Here is a 26,222-nt window from a genome sequence, read left to right as displayed (position 1 = left end):
AGACAAGACAGGAAGGGAAGAGGGGGAAACAAATTTCCTGGACAGTTACTCTGTCCAGTTTAATCCTCTTCATAAGCCCGCCGGGTAAGGCATTTTTACCCCCATTTTCTTGATGAGAACATTAAAGCAGTGTCACACCTCGGCGCTTCAGTTCTGCAGACATATCAGGTGGTAGGATGGGACAGTTGTGGATGGATTCATGAGGCCCCAACGCTCCACCACACTACTCAGGAATAGTCCTGTTCATGGGCCCCCTGGGCTGCTGGCCAGTCAGGCGGCGTCCTGCGCTCGAATGCAGCCCTTGGAATCTTCAAAGGACTTTCGTTACTAAGGATTCACTCACCAGGAAAAAATACCTTCTGAGCCCTACCATATGCCAGGCACTATGCTAGGTGCTGGAGACACGCAGGTGAGTAAGGGACAGTCCCAGCCCTCGGGGAAAGGCAGGCAATCTGGAATGTTGGAAACAAACATTTGTAAAAATATCCTTAAGAGTCAAATCTGGGAAGGCCTTAACTGTGGGGAACCCTCCAGAAATTTACTTAATCCAGGAAGTCAAATTTTTTGGCTAGCAAAGACTTTACCTCTTTGGGAATAAATATGGGAAGGTGGGGAGGGGGTTCTTTGTTATGGCTTTGGCTTTCTAGGGCGGAAATATTTCTTAACTGCAGCACACATGTTTCCTGAATACCTGGACAGCAATCCTCCAGCCCCTAGAACCACCCTGTCCTTCACCATCCAGTTTCAATAACCCAAGGCTCAACATCACACATTTCTCTGGTGAATTCAGTCCTCTCCAGAATACTTCTGAGGATTCTAAGAAATTGGAGAGGAGGGCTTATACTTTCTGACAGTCACCTAACCTTTCCTCTTGCTTCTGTCCAGTACCCTAATGTCTTTGTCATCGTTGGGGCCCATGCACTGCTGCATTTTGCCCCAAACTTGAACACAGTCTCTTTTTCTTTACCCAGTACGCCACCCCACCAAGGCTCAGGCAGAGTTACTGGACATAAAATTGCAAAATGGTTTGCAGTAGGAGGAACATGACAAAGGCATACGATACCGCAAAACGGGAAACAGCTGAAAACCGGATGTCAGAAGATACCGGCACGGTAAGCCAGCCTCATCCTATCACAGGAGCTCCTAACTGCTGTCTCCCCCACGTCACACACATGGGGTCCTGTTTTCCCAGGTCCCCCAGCCCCACTTCCCTGGTGTCCCATGCCGCACCTCAAATCTTCTGTCTCTGGGGCCTCCCCAAAGAACTGCATTTAGGAGCCAGTGCTCAGAGGACCAGGAAGTGTAAGCTACAATAGGGAACATTGCCATCCAAGAGAGTGAAAAACATTTCTAATTGGAACATGGGGGACTCACATTTATCTTATTCTTCGGAATAACGTGGCCAAGATGTCCCCATTCCAGGCAACACCCTGTATTTTGCTTCTCGTGACAAATAAACCCAACAGAGTTTTCTCAGGCAGTGAATTTTCCTTCCACTTCCTAATGCAGCCAGCATAGATTATGTGCAGTTTTTAAGGAGGACCATCTCCTGGTCCTGTTCCACTCTCAGAGCAGATCGCTGTGGCTCTCCACTTCCACACTGGGAGAAGTTTGGAAGACCTCGAGCCAGCCTTTTATGGGGGGAGGCTACCGAAGAAGCTGCTAATCCCCTTGATCTTGGTCACAAGTCTGTCATCTTCTAGGTTGTTCTTGGCAGATAATCAAAATGTGCTAAATGTTAAAACGGCTTTCACTTTGGTGTCCAACAACTTGTGGGTTTGGTAGAACCTCTTCAGAAACCAGTAGGGGTAATTTGTTTCCTCTCTTTTCTGCTATTCAAACATGACTCTAAAGTCTGGCCCCAAAGTAGAGATAATACTCAAGTGTGTGTTATGCTTTGGACCCAGAGGGATGTGGCTGGGTAAATTATGGGTCCTTGTCTTGATGCATGCTATAACCTTGAAATAACCGGATTGCCAATGCAGGAAGAGAAAACTCAAGACAATATTTTTTGGGATTAAACACAGTAAACTGTCCTGCCCTTGTCGTGGAGGAGAAGGGTTCCCTGGAGTGGGGGCCATGTTCCCATCCCGCACATAGTCAGCTTCTGGGTGGCCACAGACATTGTGCTTTCAGGGAATGAAATCAGACGTCTCCTTCAGTCGCGGCTGTGCCCCCGGATGGGAGAACAGCCTACTGGGGAGTCTTCCCACATTCGGTTACAAAGTTGAAATGGTGTTGTTTTCCAACAGCTGTTACTGTGCTGCCCAAACCCCTTCCTCCCTCAAGTCAGTTGGGTTTCTTAGCTTTTCAGTCACTTTCAGCAGTTCCAACAACTTTACTTGGCTTCTGAAGATTCCGTCCTGTTCCTTTTTTTTTTTTTTTACATCTTTATTGGAGTATAATTGCTTTACAACGGTGTGTTAGTTTCTGCTTTACAACAAAGTGAATCAGTTATACATATACATATGTTCCCATATCTCTTCCCTCTTGCATCTCCCTCCCTCCCATCCTCCCTATCCCACCCCTCTAGGCGGTCACAAAGCACCGAGCTGATCTCCCTGTGCTGTGCAGCTGCTTCCCACTAGCTATCTACCTTACGTTTGGTAGTGTATATATGTCCATGCCTCTCTCTCGCTTTGTCACAGCTTACGTCCTGTTCCTTTTAAACTTTCATTTTCCTAAAGAAATCAAAGCTTACCCCACTGGGGCTGATGCTAGAACCTCTGCTCTAGCAGCTCATCTTCCTGGGACACTGCCCTGCCCCCTGGGAAGAGTTGGGAAGCCTGCCTGACCCCATTCCCCATCTTCAGCGTGCATCGGACTTTCCAGGAGGGCTTGTTGAAGTACTGACTGCTGGCCCTGATTCAGTGGGTCTGGGGATGGTGCCTAGGAATCTGCATCACTAACAATTTCCCAGGTCACACTGATGCTGCTGTCCAGGGACCATGGAGAAAAGCTATGTCAATGGTTCTAAACTAGCTCTGTGGCTTTTAGACTTTAAGAAATGTAATGTGAGTCCTGTAATATGAAATTTTCTAGTAGCTGTGTATTTTACTACAATTCAAATGTTTTCTAATAGCCACATTTTAAGAAGTAAAAGGAAATAATGAAATAAAATTTTAAATATGCTTTATTTATCCCAATATACCCAGTACATCTCAAATATATCATCTCAACATGTGACCAGTAAAAAAGTGACTAATGAAATCTTTTCCCTTCTTTTATACTAAGTCTTCAAAAATCAAGGGTGTGTTTTGACTGCAGCACAGCTCAATCAGCTCTCACATACCAGGTGCTCAGGAACCATCTACCATCCCGTGGCTACTTTTCTGCAGTTCCAAGACCTCCCCTTGAAAAGTCAGAAGCTGCTCTTGCAGAAAGCTCTCCTTGCACCCCTCCTGCCTTGAACCACTTCCCCCAGTGCCTCAGTGTGAACCCACTTTCTCTAATCTAGTGCTGGCCACACACTGGAATCACTCGAGGAGCTTTAAAACATCCTGATGCTGGGACCCTCCCCCTCCCCATGTTCTGATTTCAGTGGTCTGCGGTGCAGCCTGAGCGAGGAGAGCACGTTAACTCTCTCCAGGTGATCCTGAGGGAATAAAATGAGGGAATGGGCACGGTCAGAAGGATAAAATTCCGGCCAGCAAGAGCATTTTGTTTGGTTAACAGTTTTCAAAAACCAAATTTATTTCTAATTTTTTTCTTAAAAAAAAAGGAAATTTGACCTAAAATCTCAAAATTCTAGTTTCTCCTGAAAAATTAGGAGATCTGGCATCCCCAGGCCCATGTTTCCTACTTTCCTGTTTGATTCTCTAATGATGGTCAATTTCCCCATTAGAATGGAAGTTCTAAGAAGGGAGAGACCTTGCCTTATTTGCTCTTATTACCCCAGAGTCAAGAATTGGCCTCTGCACATAGTAGATTCTCAATTAATTATGTTGGATGAGTGAATGAGAACAGCACAATGTAGTGTCAGACTTCCTGAGTGTTGAGGGTTGAATTGTGTCTTCCAAAAAGATATGCTCAACTCCTAACCCCGGTACCAGTGAATGTGACCTTATTTGGTTATAGAGTCTTTGCAGGTGTGATCAAATTAAGATGAGGTTATACCAGATTGGGGTGGGTCTTAGTCCAGTAACCAGCATCCTTGTATGGGGAGGGCGATTTGGACACAGAGAAAAAGACACAGACGAGAAGGCCATGGGAAGCTGGCGACAGAGATTGGAGCAGTGTGTCTACAAGGCAAGAAACACCAAGGATCGCTGACACCACCGCCACCAGAAGTAAGGAGAGAGGCCTGGGGCAGACCCTCCCTCAGAGCCCCAGAATGAGCCGGCCCTACAGACGCCTTGGTTTTGGTTCTGGCCCCCAGAACTGTAAGAGAATACAGTCCTGTCATAGGTGCCCAGTTTGTTGCAGCAGCCATAGGAAACTAACCCACAGGGGTTACCGTACTAGTTAGGAAGATTGGAAACAGGCTGATGAGGGTTACCAGCCATGGAAGTGGGATAAGCAGAGCGTCACAGGCACAGTGCACAAACTGAGTGTTCTAGCCTAACCATCTGCTTCTGTGAGAATGCTTATTACGGCTTTTCGGCTGTGCATAAGGAGAGGATGTTATTAAAAATTAAGTAACCCTAATGTATTGGCAGAAAGACAGTTCTAGTAGCACTGCCTTATCCTTGAGGATAGCAAAGGAGTCACTAAAATGGACTAAAACCTTAAAAAACTTGTGTTCCGAAGGTGGCAGGGGTGGGGGGGGTAAGCTAATTTCCTGTTAACCCCATAAGAAATCTACGAGAAAGCAGTAGCACCGGTCAAGAATTGCTGAAAAATCGAAGACAGAGCTGGAGAGGGGAAAAGTCTTCTTTCTGTATAGGAATCTTACCTATTTATATCAAAATATGCTCAATTTCATAAGATACAAATACACTCAAGAAAATCACCTTTTTATCTTCCTTGTAACGATTATTTGTGGATCTTTATCTCAACACAGTCATCTTTACCTACTTATAACCTACGCATAGTTGTGATTTTGTATTGTGTGTTTGGCATTTAAGATGTTTCTATATGCTCATTAGTGTCTAAGAGTAAACATCTTGTACATGTAATTTCAAGTAGCCATCATGTCAATGCCCTGTGGTGTGTTTATCCACGGATGTAAGTCTCAAGGCTATAACAAAAGGCTGAAAGCCCTTTACAAGTGCAGAAAATATCCATGACATTTCCTTTTAACATTGTGATTCTGAGTCCCCCGGAAATTCTTAGCATCTTGCCAGAGAATAAATAGCACATAGGCCTCTCAGGCATCTTACAGAACTAAAGGTCTCAGTGTAGCTTTTAGGATAATAAATGGAATATAGAATAATAAACATAAAACAAACATGTGGTTCCTGTTTTTAAGTGGAAAGATTACAGTTGGCACAGATTTAGAGCCAGAAGTCAGGGTGATTAAGGAGCAGAGCGTTGCAGCACAGTCATAAATTATGGAGGAGCCTGTGAAAATGCTGCTTTTGAGAAAGCCAATTTGCTTGCACAAAAATTTAAAAATGTATGTTGGAGTCCCTGAAGCAGATGAGTTCAGTACTAGTAGCCTCACCGCATCCTTTGTCTCGTAGGGAGAGAGGAGAGAGCTGAACAGGAGTAGACCCGGGGCCCAGGCCAGCATCTTACGATGCCAGGTGGGACCACTGTGGTGGCTGCCGGTGAGAGGGCAGCAAGTCTGCTGGGAAGGAGGCCCAAGGAGGCACATACAGCAAAGTAAAGGAGACCGTGTGAGCTGTGAGGAAGAGGGGGGTGGGAAGATGGCTGCGTGAAGTTGCCAAGGCCCTGAGACACCCGTCTGGTGAAGCAGCCTCTGCTCTGGACTCTGGGGCCACAGAGGGAAGACACGACCGGCTGGTGGCACAGTCAAGTGGACACCTACCGGGACTTGAATCTGGGCTGCTCTGCTTCCAGGCTCAGAGCCTGCCAGCCAGGGAACCTCTCATATGGTGCAGAGCAGGATGACAAGGGGGCATCCCTCCAGGACTTGTGAAGGAAGAAAGGAGTTGATCTGTGCAAGGGCTCAGCCAGTCCCCTGGTGAGTCCGCCCTCCCTGGGCTTCACTGAAGCTTCTTCTCTGGGAATAAACCCCATACTTACTCAGCATCCCCAAGCAGGGCTGTGTACCTGGCAACCAGAGGCCCCTTGAGAGACCAACATTCCCATTGTAAGGGGTCATCTGCCTTGAGAGCTCCTCAGGGCTGCTTCTGCCTCTCTGCGGACTCCCTGAAATCTTTTCAGCCTTCAACAAATAAAATCGCTGTTTATCCTAGAGCAATGAGAGATTCAGCAGCAAGTCAAAGTAGACTGACTATGTATATATATGGTTGCCCATGCCTTATTTTACAAGTAGGGACCCTTTTAAAAATTTAATAGATTTTATTTCTTAGAGCCATTTTAGTGTTACATAAAAATAGATTGGAGAGTACAGAGTTCCTATATACCCCCTCACTTTCCGACTCATCCCACAGTTCCCTCTATTATTAACATCTTGCATTCGTGGAGTACACGTGTTACAATCGATGAGCTAATACACATTACTATTAACTAAAGCCCATAGTTTACATGGGGATTCACTCTTTGTTTTGTACATTCTATGGATTTTGACAGTGTTTAGTGACATGTATCCACCCGGCTAGTATCATAGTTTCATCGACCTAAACTTCCTCTGTGCTCCATCGATTCATCCCTTCCTCCCCTCTGAGCCCACGGCAACCCCTGATCCTTTTACTGTCTGCATAGTTTTGCCTTTTCCAGAGTGCCATATAGTTGGAATCATACAGTCTGTAGCCTTTTCAGGTTGCCTTCTTTCACTTAGCCATGTGTACTGATGCTTCCTTCATGTCTTTACTTTTTTTTTTCCCCTAATAAATTTATGTATTTATTTATTTTTGGCTGTGTTGGGTCTTCGTTGCTGCGCGCAGGCTTTCTCTAGTTGCTGCGAGTGGGGGCTACTCTTGCGGTGCGTGGGCTTCTTACTGTGGTAGCTTCTCTTGTTGTGGAGCACAGGCTCTAGGCGCACGGGCTTCAGTCGTTGTGGCATGTGGGCTCAGTAGTTGTGGCTCATGGGCTCTAGAGCACAGGCTCAGTAGTTGTGGTGCACGGGCTTAGTTGCTCTGCAGCATGTGGGATCTTCCTGGACCAGGGATCGAATCTGTGTCCCCTGCTTTGGCAGGAGGACTCTCGACCACTGTGCCACCAGGGAAGCCCCCTCCGTGTCTTTTCATTGCTGAATAATGTTCCATTGGGGAATACTGTGGATGGACCACTGTTTGTTTATCCCTCCACCTACCCAAGGGCATCTCGGTTGCTTCCAAGTTTTGATGATTATGGGTAAAGCTGCTTTAAACATCTGTGTGCAGGTTTTTGTGTGGACATAAGTTTTCAACTCCTTTGCATAAATACCACTGCGCAGGACTGTTGGATCACGTGGTAAGAGTAAGTGTAGTTTTGGAAGAAGCTGCCAAGCTGTCTTCCAAAGTGGCTGCACCACTTTGCATTCCCACCATCAATGAACAAGAGTTCCTGTTGCTTATCTGACTTTTTAGGTGTAAAATTAATAAAGGCTTCTTATGGAATTTTAAATTCCATAAGATTTTATTTATTTATTTTAATGGAATAGTCATTGAAAACCTCTCCCTCACCCCCAACTTTCCACTCTGGTCTGATCTCACAGAAGTGATCACCTTACATCTATGTCTTTCCAAGCATTTTTACTATATGCTGTCAACCTACATAAGCTCAAAATTTATTACAATTCTATGAAAATTAAGGATTCCATTTAAACATTTTGACCTAGTGCATAACCTACATAAGCTCAAAATTTATTACAATTCTATGAAAATTAAGGATTCCATTTAAACATTTTGACCTAGTGCAAGAACAATAATTTCTCTTCACAGTTTCTAAATCGACCTGCAGTGACATGACAGGTACATTTGTGATACTAGAGAACTGCTCACTTGGAGGAGCAGGGTCATTGTTGGCTCCCTCTGATGTGATCACTGAGTCCTTAGCTGTTTCCTCTGCCCTAAAGGTAAATGACTAAGACAATGGTGCCTCTTCCCTTAAAACCTTGGTCTTCAAGAGCTGGTCATTGGTGCTGATGCAGTCTCATGGTCCATCCCCCCAGATGAACCACTTGAAGAAGATGCTCTCAGAAGTGGACTTAAGATTGTTGCCTTTGCTTATATATTTTTGTATCTAATATTTTGTGTGTCCTTACAGCTTCACATAATCATTTGCAAAAAATATGGTAATGACGGGGTGTAACTGGCTTTCAAGGAAACAAAATGACCTGAGGATTCCCACTGGCATCTCAGCTTTCATTGCACACAGGAACACAGGCACACACGCATGCACACCCATTTTAGCATCTGCTCAGAGCAGAATGATGCGAGGATCTTTGCAGCAGGCATCAGGTGAGAAACACTTGTTCTCTCAGGATGCTTCAGTTTGCTTACATCTTCAGCAGTTCCAGAGAATGCCCTTTCCTGCAAGCAAACATTAGGCAGTGCTGGGTGGTATTGTTATTTGCGGAAAAACAGAATCAAGGCTTTTGTTGTGGTTCAGGCAGCTTTTTTGTTTGTTTTACATGTAATAGCTGTTTTGTATAAGTAGGTGATGATGCATTTCATGAATCTCTTGGAGGTGTGTTTTGGCTGAAGCAGAATGATGAACGTGGACGTGGCCCACAATCTTTCTGCTTTTGGCAGTCTTTCTGTTACGGTGCCCAAATCAGGGACATAAACAAAGCCTTGTACAATCATGACTCCTTAATCAGTGGAGACTTCACCACATTTGCTCCTTTGTCAATGGCAAATGTGTAGGTTATTGCCTTTCTGCTTTTTCATTCCATAAATACTTCTTCAATCCAATTCACTATGAGGTGAGTTTTGCAAGACTCCAAAATCTCCCAAGAAGCTAGCAAAGCAGAAACTTTTACACCACCGCACTGTCAGATTTAGAAAGACTTCTGGTTATTTCCTTACACCCAAGCCTCTGATACACAAAATAAAAGATCACACATTTATATCACCCAGCATTTTGTGTAAGCAGAATATAATTCGGGAAGAAAGTTTTTTGGTAACATGCTTTCAACAAGGAACTTGAGACCTAGGAGTCATGGCATGGGCAAATCTCAAAAATCCCTTATTGCCAAATACAAAAATGATTGGTTGTCTGTAAACAATCATTTTGCAAGCTTTTATTGACCTGCTAGCCTCTATGGAATCAAAATATGCATATAAAGCCTGGGTTTGAAGTTTGAATGATGAGAGGAAAATGCATTTTGATTTATTGTGTTTTCACTACCATTCAGTTCAAAATATTTTCTGATTTCCAATGTGATTTCTTCTTTGACCCATACGTTATTTAGAAGTGCTTTGCTTAACTTCCAAACATTTGGGGTTGTAAATTATCTTTCTTAATGATTTCTAGCTTAATGTACTCTATATGGTTGTAATTTTTTGAAATTAGTTGAGACTTGCTTTATATCCTAGCATATGATCAATTTTAGTAAACAGTCAATGTGCTCTTGAAATGAATGTGTATATTGCAGTGTTGGATAGATTGTTCTATTTATGGCATCAATCACATCAAGTCAGTTAATTATGTTGTTTAAATACTTGATATCCTTACGGATTACCTGTTTTTATCTGCTTGTTCTATCTGAGAGGAATGTGTTAAAATCTCTGCTTGCCATTTTAGTTTTGTTAATCTTATCTGCTTATATTTTGAGGCTATGTTATCGGGTGCATGCAGATTTAGAATTGCTATGTCATATCTTCCTCATAGATTGAGCCTTTTATGATTTTTAAATGTCCCCATTGATGACTAGTAAGACTTCTTGCCTTAAAGTTTTGTATCTGTAGCTAGATAACTAGATGAGATTCTTTTGGATAGTCTTTGAAAATCAGTCTATCTACCTATCTATCTATCTATCTCTCTATCTATCTTCAAAGACTAACCAAAAGAAGATAATATGTAGAGAAGGTCATATATAGAGAGGATATATATATATATATATATATATATATATCCTTTTACTTTCAAGTTTTTCATATTCTTATATTTAAGGTGTATCTCCTTATAAGAAGCACATAGTTATGTTTTTGTCTGAGTAGTTTTGTTTTTTAATTAAAACATTTAGTATTTTACATTTAATATACCAAGCTACAGAATAGTTCCATTACCCCTGAAATTTCTTTATGCTTCTCCTTTATAATCAAACCCTCCCCTGACCCTTAACCCCTGGAAGCCACTGATCTGTTCTCTGTCCCTACATTTTTCCCTTGTTTAGAAGGTAAACTAGAATCACACGGAATGTCACTTTTTAATAAATTTATTTATTTATTTTTATTTATTTATTTTTGGCTGCATTGGGTCTTCATTGCTGTGCACAGGCTTTCTTTAGTTGCGGCGAGCAGGGGCTTCTCATTGCGGTGGCTTCTCTTGTTGCAGAGCATGGGCTCTAGGCGTGCAGGCTTCAGTAACTGTGGCATGCAGGCTCAGTAGTTGTGGTGCATGGGCTTAGTTGCTCCGCGGCATGTGGGATCTTCCCGGACCAGGGATTGAACCCGTGTCCCCTGCATTGGCAGGCAGATTCTTAACCACTGCACCACCAGGGAAGGGAATGTCACTTTTTAAATCTGGATTTTTCACTTGGCATAATGCATCTGATATTCATCCATATTGTTGCATGCAGCAAAAGTTTTTATGTTTGTTTTGTTTTGCTGATTAGTATTTCTTTTACAGATGTACCATAATTTACCGACTCATCATTTGATGGACACTTGAGTACTTTCCAATTTTTGGCAAAATTTTCACAAAGCTGCTAAAAGCATACAGATTTTCATGTGAACATAAGTTTTTATTTCTTTTGGGTAAATATCTAGGAGTGGGCTCGTTGGATCACATGAAAAGCATATGTTAACATTATCAGAAACTCCTAAACTATTTTTCAGAATGACTGAGCTATTTTGCATTGTCACTAACAATATGTAAGAATTCCAGTTGCTCTGCATCTTTGTCAGGTTTTTTATTTTAGCCATTCTAATAGTTGTGTAGAGGTTTCGCATTGGGGTTTTAATTTGGATTTCTCTAATGACAAATGATGCATTATTTGCCATCTGTATAGCTTCTTTGGAAAAGTGTCTGATCAAATCCTTTGCCTATTTTTAACATATGAAAATCAATTTTAAAGTTACTACATAAAACTAATTGTATTTCTATAGACCAGCTATGAATAATTGGAAATCAATATTTTTAAAACAATATCATTTACAATATCACCAGACAAATGAGGTGCTTCGGTATAAATTTAAAATTCTTAGGTACAAATCTAAAATATGTGCAGGATGTGTTTACTCAAAACTTTTATAAAACACTGATGAAAGAAATCAAAGATGACTTAATTGAATGAAAAGATGTAGTGTGTTTATGGATTGAAAGATTGACTATTAAGATGACAATTCTCTCAAATTTAAATTCAGTGCAAGCCTATTCAAAAGATTAGCAGAATTTTTATAGACATCCATAAGCTGATCCCAAGATTTATATGGGAAGGCAATCAACTTTTGGTTTTATTGACATTATTGATTTTGCTGTTTTCAATCTTATTGATATATGCTTTTATCCTTATTACTTCCTTTTTTCTGTTTAAGATTAATTTGCTCCTTTTTTTAAGTTTCTTAAGAAACTAATGGTAGAAGCTTAAATCACTGATTTGAGACCTTCTAAAAGGAAAGACTTCTCAAATGCATGTTTGAGATGAATTGACCTTCCTTATTCAAGTAACAGCAGTGACCGTTTAAGAACCCACAGTATGTCAATGGCTGTCATAGTTACTTTATTTATTTATTTATTTATTTATTTATTTATTTATTTATTTATTTATTTATTTATTTATTTATTTGCCACACCACACGGCTTTCAGGATCTTAGTTCCCTGACCAGGGATCGAACCAAGGCCCATGGCAGTGAAAGCACAGAGTCCTAACCACTGGAGCACCAGGGAATTCCCAGTCCTCATTACTTTAAATGTTCACTTTCCCCAAAGCTTTTAAGTGTCTGCCCTCTGTGATGTTTCACCAATATTCATTAGTGTGTTCATTTCTCATCAGAAGACTGATAGGATGTAGGAACTGAGACTTATAACGACTTGCCTATGTTGACGCAAGTGGAGAAATTGAGATTTGAACCTAATAATAACGAATGAAGTATTTTTTCAAGTCAGTGCACTGATTTGTTCTACAGATGCTGGTTGTGCCCCTGGTCTGTGCCAGCACTGTGCTCAATCCCTGGGGCCACAGGGTGAGTGAGAGCCTGTGATCCCTGCCCTCAGGGACTTTCAGTCTATGGAGGATACAGATGCAGGACACAATTACACCGACAGGTATGGGGTTAGTGTCATCTAATCAATGGTTTGTACAACATTAATGTGGTTCTTTGCATCCTAGGTTTATTTTGATGTTGTGAATCGCTTAACAGGACAAATTGTAGATAAATCCTTGATTTTCAACATCAGGATCAGCGATGTGAACGATCGTGCACCCCAGTTCCCTGAGAAGGAATTTAACATCAGTGTGAAGGAGCACCACACTGCAGGGATGCACGGCGGGGCCTCGGGGCTTCCTGTCCTCTCTGTTCCATGAAGGTTTTCCTGCTTGCATAGTGACAGGGCACTTGGTCCTAGCTGTCTTCAGGGAGACTTTTCCCTGTTCACATCCCAAAGGTTGCAGGGTGTGGATTAGAGCAAAATGCTTTGAGGTCTGCAAGCCTCATTTTGTATTGGCAATGAAATGATGTGAAAATTGTCAGTTGGAAGAGCTGATACATAAATATCAATCTAAAATAAAGCCAAATGAATGAGGGAAGAAGAGGCAGAGGTGGGTGGTAGGATCCTGAATATCTCTGCAAATTTCTCATCTGTAAAGTGGCAGCAAGATGGCATCTAAAATTTCTATGAATCTGTGAGTCTTTAAATCCAAACCACCCTCACTAAAATGTACATCTATTTTAATAACACAAAAGCATTATTTATTTTGCAAAACTGTCTCGAGGAAATTTGGAAAGTTCCAAGAAACAAAAAGATTGAAACGGCAAGCATCTCTAATACTACCAATTAGAGGTAAGTACAATTAATGTTTTAGTTTATATTCTTTCAATATTTTTCTTTGCATTTTATACGTGTGTATGTATATACCCATGGTATGTTATATTTATATATGTGTATATATTCACAGATTTATACATATAATTACAAATGTGTATTCGTATATCTACATGCTTTTTTTCATCCTTATGGTAGTATAAAACGTATATGTGTATATATCGAATATCTATAAATATATGGGCATGCTTTTTTATATGTGCATATTAATGAATTTTCTCTTTAAAAATGCAGTTTTGCTGTTTGTAACCTAGCAGTGTTCTCCTACAGCATCCTGTTCTGTCATATTTTATTTTATGGTGTGCTTTAAGGTTTTTAACCAACCTTTTTGCCACCTTCTGCTATTTTTATAAAACATGCTTCAGTGAACATATCTGAGCTAAATGTGTGTGCCATTCAAGTATTTACTAAGCACAGATTCAGACAGGTAGAATTGTTGGTTCAAACTGCACACACAACTTAAGTGCTGCAATTTATCCGTCTCCCAGCAACATACGAGAGGGCTCAGTGTTCATCTCTGATTATTAAGTGCTTGAACACACGATAGCTTTCTTGGCCACTTTTATTTCTTTTATCAGTTGCTTGTTCTTTTCTTTGTCCATTTCTGCTGGTGTGATTGTCACTTTTCTACATATATATTAACAATGTGTATGTCTCTATCTGCCAAGATGTATTTCAAATATGTTTTCCTGGTTTATCATTTCCTTTTAAATTTCGCTTATAGTTTTTTTTGCCACACTTTAAAAAATCGAGATACCAGTTTTGTCCTTTAAGCCTGCTACATTTGCAATCATGATTAGAAAGTGCTTCTTGACCTTATGACTATTTATCCCTCTTTATTTTGTCCGGTATGTCTACAGCTTGACTTTGTATTTAAGTATTTAATCCACTCTGGCGTATGCCTCAATGCCATTTAGCAAAGAATCATCCTCCTACTGGTTTGATAGGCTGCCTTTGGCCGACAGTAACAATTGAAAACATTCTTTCCAAGTCAACCTATTTTTGAGATGTTAACAGTGGATTTGGATCAAGAAAATACTCCAAATTCTCATGTCCTTTACTTCCTTGTTTCCCAAACACCGTCACTGAGAGAAAGTGCCTTCTGGATTGACCGTATTAGTGGAGAAATACGACCGACAGGATGCTTAGATTATGAGGTTATGCGCACTTTATTGTTGTGGAAAAATGAAATGGGTTCTCGCTCTCTGAGCCCCAGACTTAGGGTTTATGTTTGCAGTGAGAAACCCTCTGTGGCTAGACTGGCTACTGAAATTGCTACAATGGAATATTTCTGTATTAACGTTCCCCTTTCCTGTGTCTGAAGGGCTTGACTTTCCTTTTCCTCTCCACTCAGACTGCTCCTCGGCTTGCATGACTCATCAGAGCGGAGGATTGTGGAGGACCACCGTTGTCATCCACGGCCACGGTTCACGTACGTGTGCGAGACGGCTACAACCACGTGCCACGTTCAGCCGCGACTGTGTAAGGCGCCTGCGCGGCTTCTAAGTCCCCACACGGATGGCCTCCACGTCCTAGGCTTGGTTTTGCTGAGGGAATTACCCATATCACCCAAGATGTGTGCAATGCTCCAAAATAACGTAAATTAGAATCAAGATGTCAACTATACTGATAGAGGACCAGTTAATAACAGTCACGTGAGCTTGCATTTTTACTATTTTGTGCCAGAAACTGTGTTCAGAGCATTTACATGGATCCTTAGGTGCTTACTGGTTGGAGCTGCTACGTGATTTCCATTCTGCAGGTAAGAGAACCGAGGCTCGGGGAGGACGGAGGATCCCTGCTCCATCCACGTCAGGGGTTCTCAGTTTCCACACTGTTGACATTTGGGGCTGGAGGAAGGGTATGGGGGAGGGGAGGGGAGGCTGCCCAGTGAACTGTAGGATGCTGAGCAGCCTCCCTGACCTCTACCCACTAGATGCCAGTAGCACCCCCAGGTGTGACAACTGAAAATATCTGCAGACCTTGCAGAACTGGCCCTGGGTGAGAAGTCTGGGCCTGAGCTTTGCGCACAATGTTCAGAGCTCTGAAATAGGAAAGATGGGTAGGTGGGTTTGGGCCTGGCTTTTCCCAGCTCACCTGATTTATATATATTGGGTTCCACACAGGATTTCAAATGCTACTAGGTCCTCAGGCTTGAAGAAAGTGTTGGCACCCACTGTTCCCATCAGTTTGGAAACACCATACCACTTAAAATACAGAAGATTGCTAAGAGAGAAAATAAAAACCCATCATGATCTACCTTCAATTTCTTAATTTTTCATTCTTCCACATGAACTTTTAAAAGGAAAATGTCCATTGTATTTGTGTCCTTCTCCTGACCTCTTTCAAGGAGGCCTTTCCTGATGACCTGGTTAAATTCCCAACCTGACCCCTGCAACATACACACACTCAGTTCTCAGGTCCCTGATGATGGGATTTTTGCTGTCTTGTTCACAGCACCTAAACCAGGATCTGGTACACAGTAGCCTTTGTTGAATAAATAAATGCTACAATTATTTTTTTAAACTGTCATTTAAAAAAATTAATTGTATAGACCAAAGTTGAAATGTTTTCAATGAAAGCATCTCACCTAACAGTATATAATAACTGAAACATATTTATTATGTTTGAGTCTTGTTTCAAAATCTTTCTCTGGCTTAGTTAAAAGCTGTGCTCCCAAAAGTAGGGCTGGAGAAAATATACGCTGTTATTTTGATGTGCTCATCTAGAGAAATTATCTTGTCACCAAAAGTGTTGAATAAGGAGCTATTTGAAAGATCTATTATATGTTAGAAAAACGCTCGTCTTAATTGAAATAATCATAAGAGCTCTATTTTAGGAGAAGAGTTAGATTTTTTTTTAGGCAGCATAAACTAAGGTATGTATTATTATTTTAAAACTTCTTTAAAAAGTAGTGCATCACGTTGAATTGAAGGGTACTTTTAAAGTTACTCAGCTATTCAGTTATTCAGACACCAAGTCACAGGGACCAGGGAGGAGATGTTTGTTACTGATGCTTGTTCTGCTGTAACAGGCAGAGTTGCAGATCCTTAGAGGTCAAGTTCAATCACAAGACAAATATCCAGGTTGTTGTCTCCAAGGCCTATGTTTTCTTTCTTCTTTCTTTTTTTTCTTTTTCAATTGCGTTTCTTTTTCTCCATGACACTGAAATAATGATTGCTTCTGTCAGTATAACATTTAGATAGCGGATGGCCGAGCCAGCCAGGGCGTGTTATGTCTTGAGGTCCAAGATGGTGATTCGCCATTTACGTCAGCATGGAGAGGGAAGTTCAATATATTAAATGGCAATGAAGAGGGACATTTTGACATTTTGACTGATCCTGAGACCAATGAAGGGATTTTAAATGTAATCAAGGTAAATGCATCCCCGCAGGTAGCTATAGATGTTGAGGCCCTTTCTGTAGGATTCCTGACAATGAAATAGGCGCCAACAGTGGTGATGATCCGTGTGTTCCGACCCCCATGGCCAGTGAGGAAGGCAGGGCTGCACAGTGATTTCTGCCATGGACCCTCAGCCCTTTTGCCTCCATGGCTCCTCCCACCAAAATTATACATATCAATATTAAAGATTTTTTTTAATCCTTTAATAATTTATTTTTGGCTGCGCTTGGTCTTCATTGCTGTGTGCAGGCTTTCTCTAGTTGTGGTGAGCAGCGGCTACTCTTCATTGTGGTACGTGGGCTTCTCATTGCGGCAGCTTCTCTTGTTGCAGAGCATGGGCTCTAGGCGCGGGCTGCAGTAGTTGTGGCATGCAGGCTCAGTAGTTGTGCCATGCGGGCTCTAGAGCACAGGCTTAGTAGTTGTGGTGCACAGGCTTAGTTGTTCCACGGCATGTGGGATCTTCCCGGACCAGGGCTCAAATGCATGTCCCCTGCATTGGCAGGCGGATTCCTAACCACTGTGCCACCAGGGAAGTCCCTTAAAGATTATTTTTGATATGACTAATTACTCCAACATTAAATTTTTTTGTTTTAGACAAAATATAATAGATTTATATAGTCCCTAACATTTTTTTCTCCTGTTGTGATAAAAGCACTTAAAATATTTTCTCTAACCCTATGAGTTCATTGTTTTTCCTCCTGGGTTTGAAAGAAATTAGAACATTTGCACAGACCCGTAAAAATATTGTGGGCTCCTGGCAGTTTGCCTGCTGTGACTAGTGGAGAGTTGTCCCTGCAGTAAAGTATTATTGTCTCATTTACTGATAAGGAAACTGAAGCCCAGAGAGGTTGGGTTGTTTTCAGGAAGTCACACAGCTGGAATAGCGGTTCAAACTGGGGCAGTCTGACTCCAGTGCCTTTAGTCTTAATTGCTCTCAGTAGACCCTAGAATGACCAGTGCCTCTGGTGCAGTGCAGGTGAGTCAACCTGGGGGTCAGGTTCAAAGGCAGACCTGAGTTAGTAGGTCTGGGGTGGGGCCCGTTTCTGCCTGTCAGTGTAACAAGCTCCCAGGTGATGCCGACGGGCCACATGCACCCTGTGAATAGCAAGGCTCTGTGGATTCTCTACACCAGCCTGGGGCTGCATTCAGCCTGGGGCTGAACTTCCCAAATATTACGAGTCTTTCAATCCTTTTAAATCACTGACCACTTTGTACCCTGAATAGCTATGATCATTAATATCTATATTTCCCTAAGCTCCCCTAATTTTTTTGCAGTAGAGTTGTCACATTAATGTTTTATTAGGTTATGGTTTTTGTTGCATTTTTCATTACCCTCTGATGGATGGTGGCTCTTTTCAACCAGGAGCGGGAAGGGGAAAAAAAGAACTCCATAAGTGATCTGAAAATGGGCTGATGACTGTCTTTTGATCGTTATCAAAGACGATGTAAATAATAAATGAAGCACAAAAGCCACAGGCGCTGGGTTGACAGTGACACGCGTGCAGAGCAGGCTTCGTCTGGCCAGCAGAGCTGCGGGTGCTGATGCAATCTCCTCTCTGCGGCGGCCGCCTTTGGACTGTGAGACTCAGCCAGTGCGGAGCCTGGTCGTGGCCGTGGAGAACAAGGAGCCGCTCTTCTCCTGTGAAGGGGGGTGGCTGCAGAGGCCCCGCAGGCTGCGGCCAGCACCACCGCGAGTGTGCGGGTGGCCAGTGTCAACGACCCGGCCGCCTTCCTCCCCGGGACCTTCATCATCAGTGAAGGCGTCGGCGCTGGGCCTGGGACTCAGGTGGGAATTTTTAATGCTACTGATCCGGACAGAACTGCCAGCCGGATAAGGTGAGGAGACAGGAGCGGGATGGGTGGCAGGTTATGCAGAATTAGCCACATGCCCCAGAGGATCCCTGTTGGAAATTAGCTCCTTTCATGTGCTCCTGAGGACGACTCCATTCCAGTTATGAGAGTACCAGAAGCCACCCAGAACACACTTCCCCAGGTTCAATGCCTTCTTGTTTCTATAGCGGTCTCTGACCTCCAAAGGTGGAATCCACTTGTCCGTTTCCTTTGCATTTAGCACAGAATTCTTTTACAGTTTTTTCTTGTATTAAAAGAATTTGTTATGTATTTCTAGTTCCCCTTTATCAAAGGTTGTAAACTGGCAGCCCTCTGGCTTCTGGGCGACAGAAGTGTTTTCTTTTTCATTGTGGTGAAATGTATGTAAAGTTTACCACTATCAGCATTTTCAGGTGTGTAGTTCGGGAACATTAAGTACATTCATATTGTACTTCCCAGTGTAACCTCACCACTGTCCATCTGCAAAATCTTTCCATCTGTCTCTTTTCATCTTCCTAAACTAAAACTCTGCCCCCAGTAAGCAATAACTTCCCGTTCCCCCCACCCCCAGAACCTGGCACTACATTCAACTTCCTGTCTCTATGAATGTGACTGCTCTAATGATGTCATATAAATGGGATCACACAGGATTTGAACTTCTGTGACTGGCATATTTCACTTAGCATATAATGTCCTCAAGTTTTACCCATGTTCTAGCATGTGCCCCAGCATTTCCTTCCTTTTAAAGCTGAGTAATATTCCATTCTATGTATATACCACACTTTATCTATTCATCCCTTGATGGACACTTGGGTTGCTTAGTGTTTTGTTTTTAAAATCACAGTTTCGATAATCCCCAAGAAGGTGGCAGAGTGGGAGGCACAGGAATCTCTCTCCCCATCCAGACAGTCGTGCTGGCAGAATCTGTCTCATGTACCTATTTTGGACCTCAGGAATCTGTTGAAGGCTTGCACCTTCCAGGGGAAGGCAGACTGTAAACTGTGGTTAATTTTGGTCCATTTCAACTCTTAGCACAGTACCTTCCCCAGCGGCTACCCTTCCCCACCTCCAGCCCCACGGAAGGCAGCTGTGCACGTGTCTCTGGAATCGCGCACACTGCTTGTGGGAGCCGGGGTGGGCAAAAAATTAACAGAAGTTAATTCCCTTCTTATCAGTAATTACTTTATATATAGAAAGATTAAACTCTCCAATCAAAGGACAGAGATTGATAGAATGGATAAAAACACATGATCTGACTCTCTGTTGTCTTCAAGAGGCTTTCTTGAGATCCAAAGACAAAAGCAGGTAACCTAACACCGTATACAAAAGTTAACTCAAAATGGATCAAGGACCTAAAATAAGACAACTCTTAGAAGAAAACATAGGACAAAAGCTTCACAACACTGAATTTGGTAACGATTTCTTGGATATGACACCAACGGCACGGATAATGAAAGAAAAGATAGTCAAATCAGACTTCGTGAAAATGGAAACATTGTGTGCACCAAAAGACACTATCCACAGAGTACAAAGCCAGAATGGGAGAAAATATTGGCAAGTCATATATCTGATAGGGGATTAATATCCAGAAAATACAGAGAACTTCTCAAACTCAACAAGAATAAGAACAACAAAAAAACCTGTGATTCAAAAATGGGCAAAAAACTTGAATAGACATGTCTCCAAAGAAGATATACAAGTGGCCAATAAGCACATGAAAGATGCTCACCATCACTAATCATCAGGGAAATGCAAATCAAAACTACAGTGAGATACCACCTCACACCCAGGAGAATGGCTACCGTAAGAAAAACAGAAAACAACTGTTGGGGAGAATGTGAAGCAATTGATACCCTTGTGTACCACTGATGAGAATGGACAATGGTACAGCCTCTGTGAAAAACAGTATGGCAGTTCCTCAAAAATTAAAAATAGAATTATCGTATGATCCAGCAATTCTACTTCTGGGTATGTACCCAAAAGAACTGAAAACAGGGTCTCAAAGAGTTATTTATACACCCACACTGATAGCAGCATTATTCACAATAGTTAAAATGTGGAAACAACCCAAGGGTCCACTGATGGATGAATGGTTAAGCAAAATGTTCTCTATACGTGCAAAGGAGTATTATTCAGCCTTAAAAAGGAAGGGAATTCTGCAACATGCTACAATATGGATGAACCTTAAGGATATTGTGCTACGTGAAATGTGCCCATCACAGAAAGACAAATTCTATGTGATTCCACTTATAGGAGGTACTTAGAGTAGTCAAAAGTCATAAAGACAGAAAATACAATGCCAATTTCTAGGGGCTGGTGGGAGGGGAATGGAGAGTTATTGTTTAATAGGTACAGAGCTTCAGTTTTACAAGATTAAAAGAGCTGTGGGCATGGATGGTGGTGATGGTTGCACAGCAATGTGAAATATTTAATACCACTGAAATGCACACTTAAAAAGGGTTAAGGTGGTAAATTGTATGTTATGTGTATTTTACTGTAATAAAAAAAGAAAAAACTAATAAAGCTGCCGTCATTTAAACATCAAGAGATTACGCTAACAGCCCAAATTATCTGGTTGGTCTTGAAAAAGAGGAAGATTCGGCATCACTGGGTCTGTGTCCCACGAGGTCACGATCATCTGGGGCATAGAGAGGGTCCTGCATCATGTCCCTTCCACCTCTCACTCAGCAGTTGGCTCCAATCCCCATCCGAGCAGTTCGCTCATTTCTGCCACGTGCTCAGACCATCGCGGGCACGAGAGTTTGAGATTCTTCCTTAGAGCAATGCTTCTCAACCATTGAGAAGGACCATATTTCGCTTCTTTTAATTTCCAATTCACTGTGGAGTAATAATTTTATAAAATATGAAAAAATAAATTACAAAAAATGATTATGTGCTTGGGGGTCACAGTAATGCCACTGACTATAAAAATTCCCCAACACTTGCTCTCAGTTTCCGCTATTGTCTCATTGTGGGCAGCTAACCAAGAGCTCCAGGCCAGCACAGGTCCACGCAGGTGCATGCTGAGTTAGAATAAGAATCACCTGGAGGGCCTGTTAATATGCCCGTTGCTGGGCCTCACCCTTGTGGTTTCTGATTATGAGGTCTGGCGTGGGGACTGAGATTTGCATTTCTAGCAAGTTCCAAGGTGATGCTGAAGCTGCTGGTCCCTGGGCCTTGCTTTGGGAACACCCATGTAGAGCCTGTATCTGATTCAGTGCTGTATTCCCATCCCTACAGTATGGTTGGTCCCTTTAAAAACCATGACCTGTCAAATATCAGAGACATAGTTACTGACCTTTTCCAAAGCCTTTACACAGCATGAAAGATAAGGCACGGAAACTCCCTTTCTCTGGCCCTTCGGTGGAGCTGCACCTTTTCTGTGTTTGCCTGTGGGTACAGGCCTTTCCTTCTGCGGGTCCCTCAGGAGGAACAATAGCTGTGCTTGGCATTCCGGCTTGGTTCCAATGGCTGCTTTCTTTTTTTTTTTTTAAAAGGGTTTTTTTTTTTTTTATAAATTTACTTTATTTATTTATTTTTGGCTGCGCTGGGCCTTTGTTGCTGCACACGGGCTTTCACTAGTTGCGGCGAGCGGGGGCTACTCTTCATTGGGGTGCTCGGGCTTCTCATTGTGGTGGCTTCTCTTGTTGCGGAGCACAGGCTCTAGGTGCACGGGCTTCAGTAGTTGTGGTGAGCAGACTCAGTAGTTGTGGTGAGTGGACTCAGTAGTTGTGGTGAGTGGGCTTAGTTGCTCTGCAGCATGTGGGATCTTCCCGGACCAGGTCTCAAATCCGTGTGCCCTGCATTGGCAGGAGGATTCTTTTTTTTTTTTTTTTTTTTTTTGCAGTACGCGGGCCTCTCACTGTTGTGGCCTCTCCCGTTGCGGAGCACAGGCTCCGGACGTGCAGGCTCAGCGGCCATGGCTCAAGGGCCCAGCTGCTCCGTGGCATGTGGGATCTTCCCGGACCGGGGCACAAACCCGTGTCCCCTGCATCAGCAGGCAGACTCTCAACCACTGCGCCACCAGGGAAGCCCAGGAGGATTCTTAACCACTGTGCCACCAGGGAAGCCCCCGGATGGCTGCTTTCTGATTCCAACAGGTCTTGGGGAATTCGGAAGGCTAGGTGTGCCCGCTCATTAAAATGGCATCAGGTGTGCACAGGTGAGGGAGGATGTAGACGACCACGTTGCCTGACTGGATTACCCACGTTTGAATCCTTTGGGCTCCAGGGTAATAAAGAAAGTCCTGTGCTTCTCTGCAAGGGCAGGCTGGTTTTAACAGTAAGCCACCAGCACCTGCAGGCAACTGAAGCTGGCTCTTTTCCAGGACGAAATGTTTTCCCTAAGGTGGACAGAGTTACGTGCAGCCCGACAAGGACAGGGCTCTTCCTGCTCAGTGAATACCGATTTAACACTGTAGTCTGGCCTCAGATCCCTGGGCCTTCGTCAGATTCGTGAACACTCCTAACTTCCTAAATTCATGATAGGAATTGTGTCTGCTCTGATACATTTGGATTTGTCTCTCTTGATGTAACGTGTTAATTTTAAAAATTGCACGTGTTTTCTTCTACAAGATACAAACTGGCTTATGATCCGGCAGATTGGGCCAGTGTAGGTGAGCGCTCAGGGGCAGTGCTCACCAGGAAGCAAGTTGACCGCGATCCCCTCACGCGAATGAAAGCTTTTACATGATCATCGCCCATACTTGTTGATGATGGTAAGGGTTGACCCAAAATTGTCAGGGGGGTGGGGATGTGTTTTCTTGCTTCTTGAGGAAAATGACATGGTTGAATGTCTTCAGAACACTGGGAAAAATATAAAATAAACCTTTTTATCACTGTGAATCCATACTGGTGATAATTTTTTATGATAATTCTTGAAACAGCAAACTAAGGGGCTCTGCCATGGAAAGAGGGGCAGCATTCGTTCAGAGATGATGAACCTGATTAGGGCACTGCCACCGTCCCAGCATCTTTTTCATCTGTTCATAAGACAGCTCTCTAGCTCTTTGTCAAAGCCAACTGCATATGATAAACATTAGCACAGTTTCCCTGTACTTGGACCAGCTTATAAGCTCATGTAAATGTGACCGTACAGGACAAGTTTGTTATAAACCAGGATGCGTGGTCTCATGAACATGTTTTAACACTTTTCTCTATAATCTCCCAAGGCTGGATTTCTAAACCTACCAAAGCATAAAGCTGAATAAATAAAAAAATTTCAAATAACATTAGTGATTGTATTTAAGAAAAATCTGTAAAAACCCAGGTTCCCAGGGCTATGTGGTTGTATAGCCCATTTGTATAATTAACAGTAGAATGTTGGTTAGGGAGATATCAAATCTGTGTTCCTAACTGGTGTTAGGTGAGGAGGGCTCCATGGTTCTGTTATGGATGGTTTCACGAATGGCACTTTTTTCAGTGGAATGGCTTTAAAAAATTAAGCTTTTATTTTGAGATAATTGTAGACTCACATGCGGTTTTTAGAAATAACGTAGTGGTATCCTGAGTACCCGTTGCCCAGGGTCCCCCAGTGGTACCACCTTGCGAAACCCTAGTGCAGGATCACGACCAGGACTACAAGATGCAGCACCAGTCCAGGTGCAGACATTTTCATCACCACGTCACACCCATCCCCCCCCCCCGCTCCCCCAACCCCCGCCCCCCAGCCTCCTGCCTTAACACTTTGCATGACTGATGGTTGTTTTTGGTTTTTTTTAAAGTAATTTATTTAATTTATTTATTTTTGGCTGTGTTGGGTCTTCGTTGCTGTGCGCGGGCTTTCTCTAGTTGCGGCGAGCGGGGGCTAACTCTTCGTTGTGGTGTGCGGGCTTCTCATTGCGGTGGCTTCTCTTGTTGTGGAGCACGGGCTCTAGACACCCGGGCTTCAGGAGTTGTAGCACGAGGGCTCAGTAGTTGTGGCACGTGGGCTCTAGAGTGCAGGCTCAGTAGTTGTGGCGCATGGGCTTAGTTGCTCCACGGCATGCAGGATCTTCCCGGACCAGGGCTCAAACCCGTGTCCCCTGCACTGGCAGGCAGATTCTCAACCACTGTGCCACCAGGGAAGCCAAAGTGTTTTGTTAACTTATCCTGCCCAGATATTCTGAATTTTCAAAAAAGCAGGAAAACAGATTGAACCCCTGCAGTAAAGCTTATGACTTTGAGAGGGAAGCGGCCTCAGTGTTTCCATGCAGTGGTTCTTTTCCCAGAGGCTGAGAATGCTAATTTCCCAGGGTTCTGTGTGCATGGAGCAGCCTCGTTAGTTAATCAGCAACCCTCTTGGAATCCCCCCGCCACAGGTGTCCCGCCACGGACGGGGACGGGGCCCATGCTGCTCTTCCTGTCAGACACCAACGACGATACACCCACCCTCCACCCATGGTCTCGATACCTGGAGGTCTGGAGTCTGCAGGAGGCAGGCCCCGCCCCATTGAGGCGGCGAACGGGGCCCAGGAGCCCTACTCCCACCCGTTCACCTTCAGATTGGACAATACGTGGGCAAACACAGAAGACACGTGGAGACTGGCGGAAAATCATGGTGAGTATTCGCATTGGCCGAGGATAAAGGATGGAAAAAGACAGAAACCTGACTTCCACAGACTTAAGCAAAAGAGGAATGTGTTAGCTATGTAACCGAGAAAGAGGCTAAGTGAGCCTGTCTCCCAGCAGAGCTGGGGGCCCCGAGGACTTCCTGGAGAAGGCAGCTCCGGACCTCGGCCCTGCCTTTCTCTGGATCCTTTCATGTTAAGGCAGGCTCTCCTCTGGAGGTGGCAGGGTAGCAGCTGGGAGTCCCTGGGACTCATCCTGGCACCTAGCAAGAAGGTGTACCTCACTGCAAGGCTTCAGTTACCTGTCCTGCTCAGCATCGTGGGTGGGGAGGGCAGAAGTGCTGATTGGCTGGTTCTGAGCCCACATCTGGATCTGGCTGGGATCTGGGCTTAGCCTCTCTTGACCCACACGGGCTGAGAGTTCAGGACGTGTGGGCTCCCCCCAAGGAAAATTGGGGTGCTTTTACCAGGAGGAACCACCGGCATCCAGTGTCAACATCCTACCTTGTGCTTCTATTAACTGGTCTCTAGGATGTAACCTGTTTTTTAGTTGAAACTGTGAGTCCATGTTTATATTTCCCAGACCCAGAGTGTGCTGTAAAGCATTGAAACGTACCCCAAAGAGGTCTGGTCTTCCGGGAGGTGATCTCCAAGCCCTCGGAATATCCTGCCTGATAAAAGTGTCTCTGCTTACCTAGGGGAGGGGATCTTGTGTCCGTCAATAAGAACAGTGTGATTTAGGGTGTGGCCTTTGGGTCATGTAAGCGTGTGGGTGTCAGTGAATCAGCCATGTGGGTGGCTAACCAGTTTTACAAGACCAAGTTCTGATAAAGACTGTGGACACAGGGCTTGGTGAGCTTCCCTGGTTGGCAGTATTCCATGCATCTTGTCACTCATGGATGCCGGGAGGTGCCGTGGTCCCGACTCCATGGGGACCTGGAACTGGAAATTCTGCACTTGATACTTTTCTAAACTCTGCCCCATGTACTTCCTCCCTTGACTGGTTTGAATCCATATCCTTTCAGTGTAATAAACCCTAACCCTGCGTATACAGTTTTCAGCCAGTCCTGAGTCCTTCTAGAGAATTATCAACCTGAGGGTGGTCTTGGGAACCCCTGCACTTGCAGCTGGTGTCCGAGTGAGGGTCGCTCTGGCGACCCTAACTTCATACAGAGCCTTGGCACATGGAAGGCACCTAGGAAATACCCACCGAGCAGCTGA

The 26,222-nt window shown here is 43.5% G+C and overlaps 1 protein-coding gene across 1 annotated transcript in view; it reads left to right on the top strand.

Annotated features, from left to right (window-relative positions):
- Nucleotides 1-1,043: 1,043 nt before the first annotated feature.
- Nucleotides 1,044-26,222, top strand: part of CDH26 (cadherin 26) — a gene marked incomplete at both ends in the record, with an annotated part of 36,072 nt that continues 10,893 nt past the window's right edge. The window contains 13 exon segments of the mRNA XM_082857855.1: nucleotides 1,044-1,112; nucleotides 12,510-12,679; nucleotides 14,214-14,379; nucleotides 14,577-14,594; nucleotides 14,598-14,654; nucleotides 16,425-16,598; nucleotides 18,193-18,289; nucleotides 18,292-18,460; nucleotides 23,029-23,111; nucleotides 23,114-23,160; nucleotides 23,162-23,171; nucleotides 24,753-24,851; nucleotides 24,854-24,991. Of these exon segments, the coding sequence (XP_082713981.1) occupies nucleotides 1,044-1,112; nucleotides 12,510-12,679; nucleotides 14,214-14,379; nucleotides 14,577-14,594; nucleotides 14,598-14,654; nucleotides 16,425-16,598; nucleotides 18,193-18,289; nucleotides 18,292-18,460; nucleotides 23,029-23,111; nucleotides 23,114-23,160; nucleotides 23,162-23,171; nucleotides 24,753-24,851; nucleotides 24,854-24,991 (1,297 nt within the window).

The sequence above is a fragment of the Leucopleurus acutus genome, assembly GCF_964270905.1.
Source record: "Leucopleurus acutus genome assembly, chromosome: 16".
NCBI lineage: Eukaryota > Metazoa > Chordata > Mammalia > Artiodactyla > Delphinidae > Leucopleurus > Leucopleurus acutus.
The sequence above is the reverse complement of the archived record's forward strand: the minus strand, read 5'-3'. Positions and strand labels throughout refer to the sequence as shown.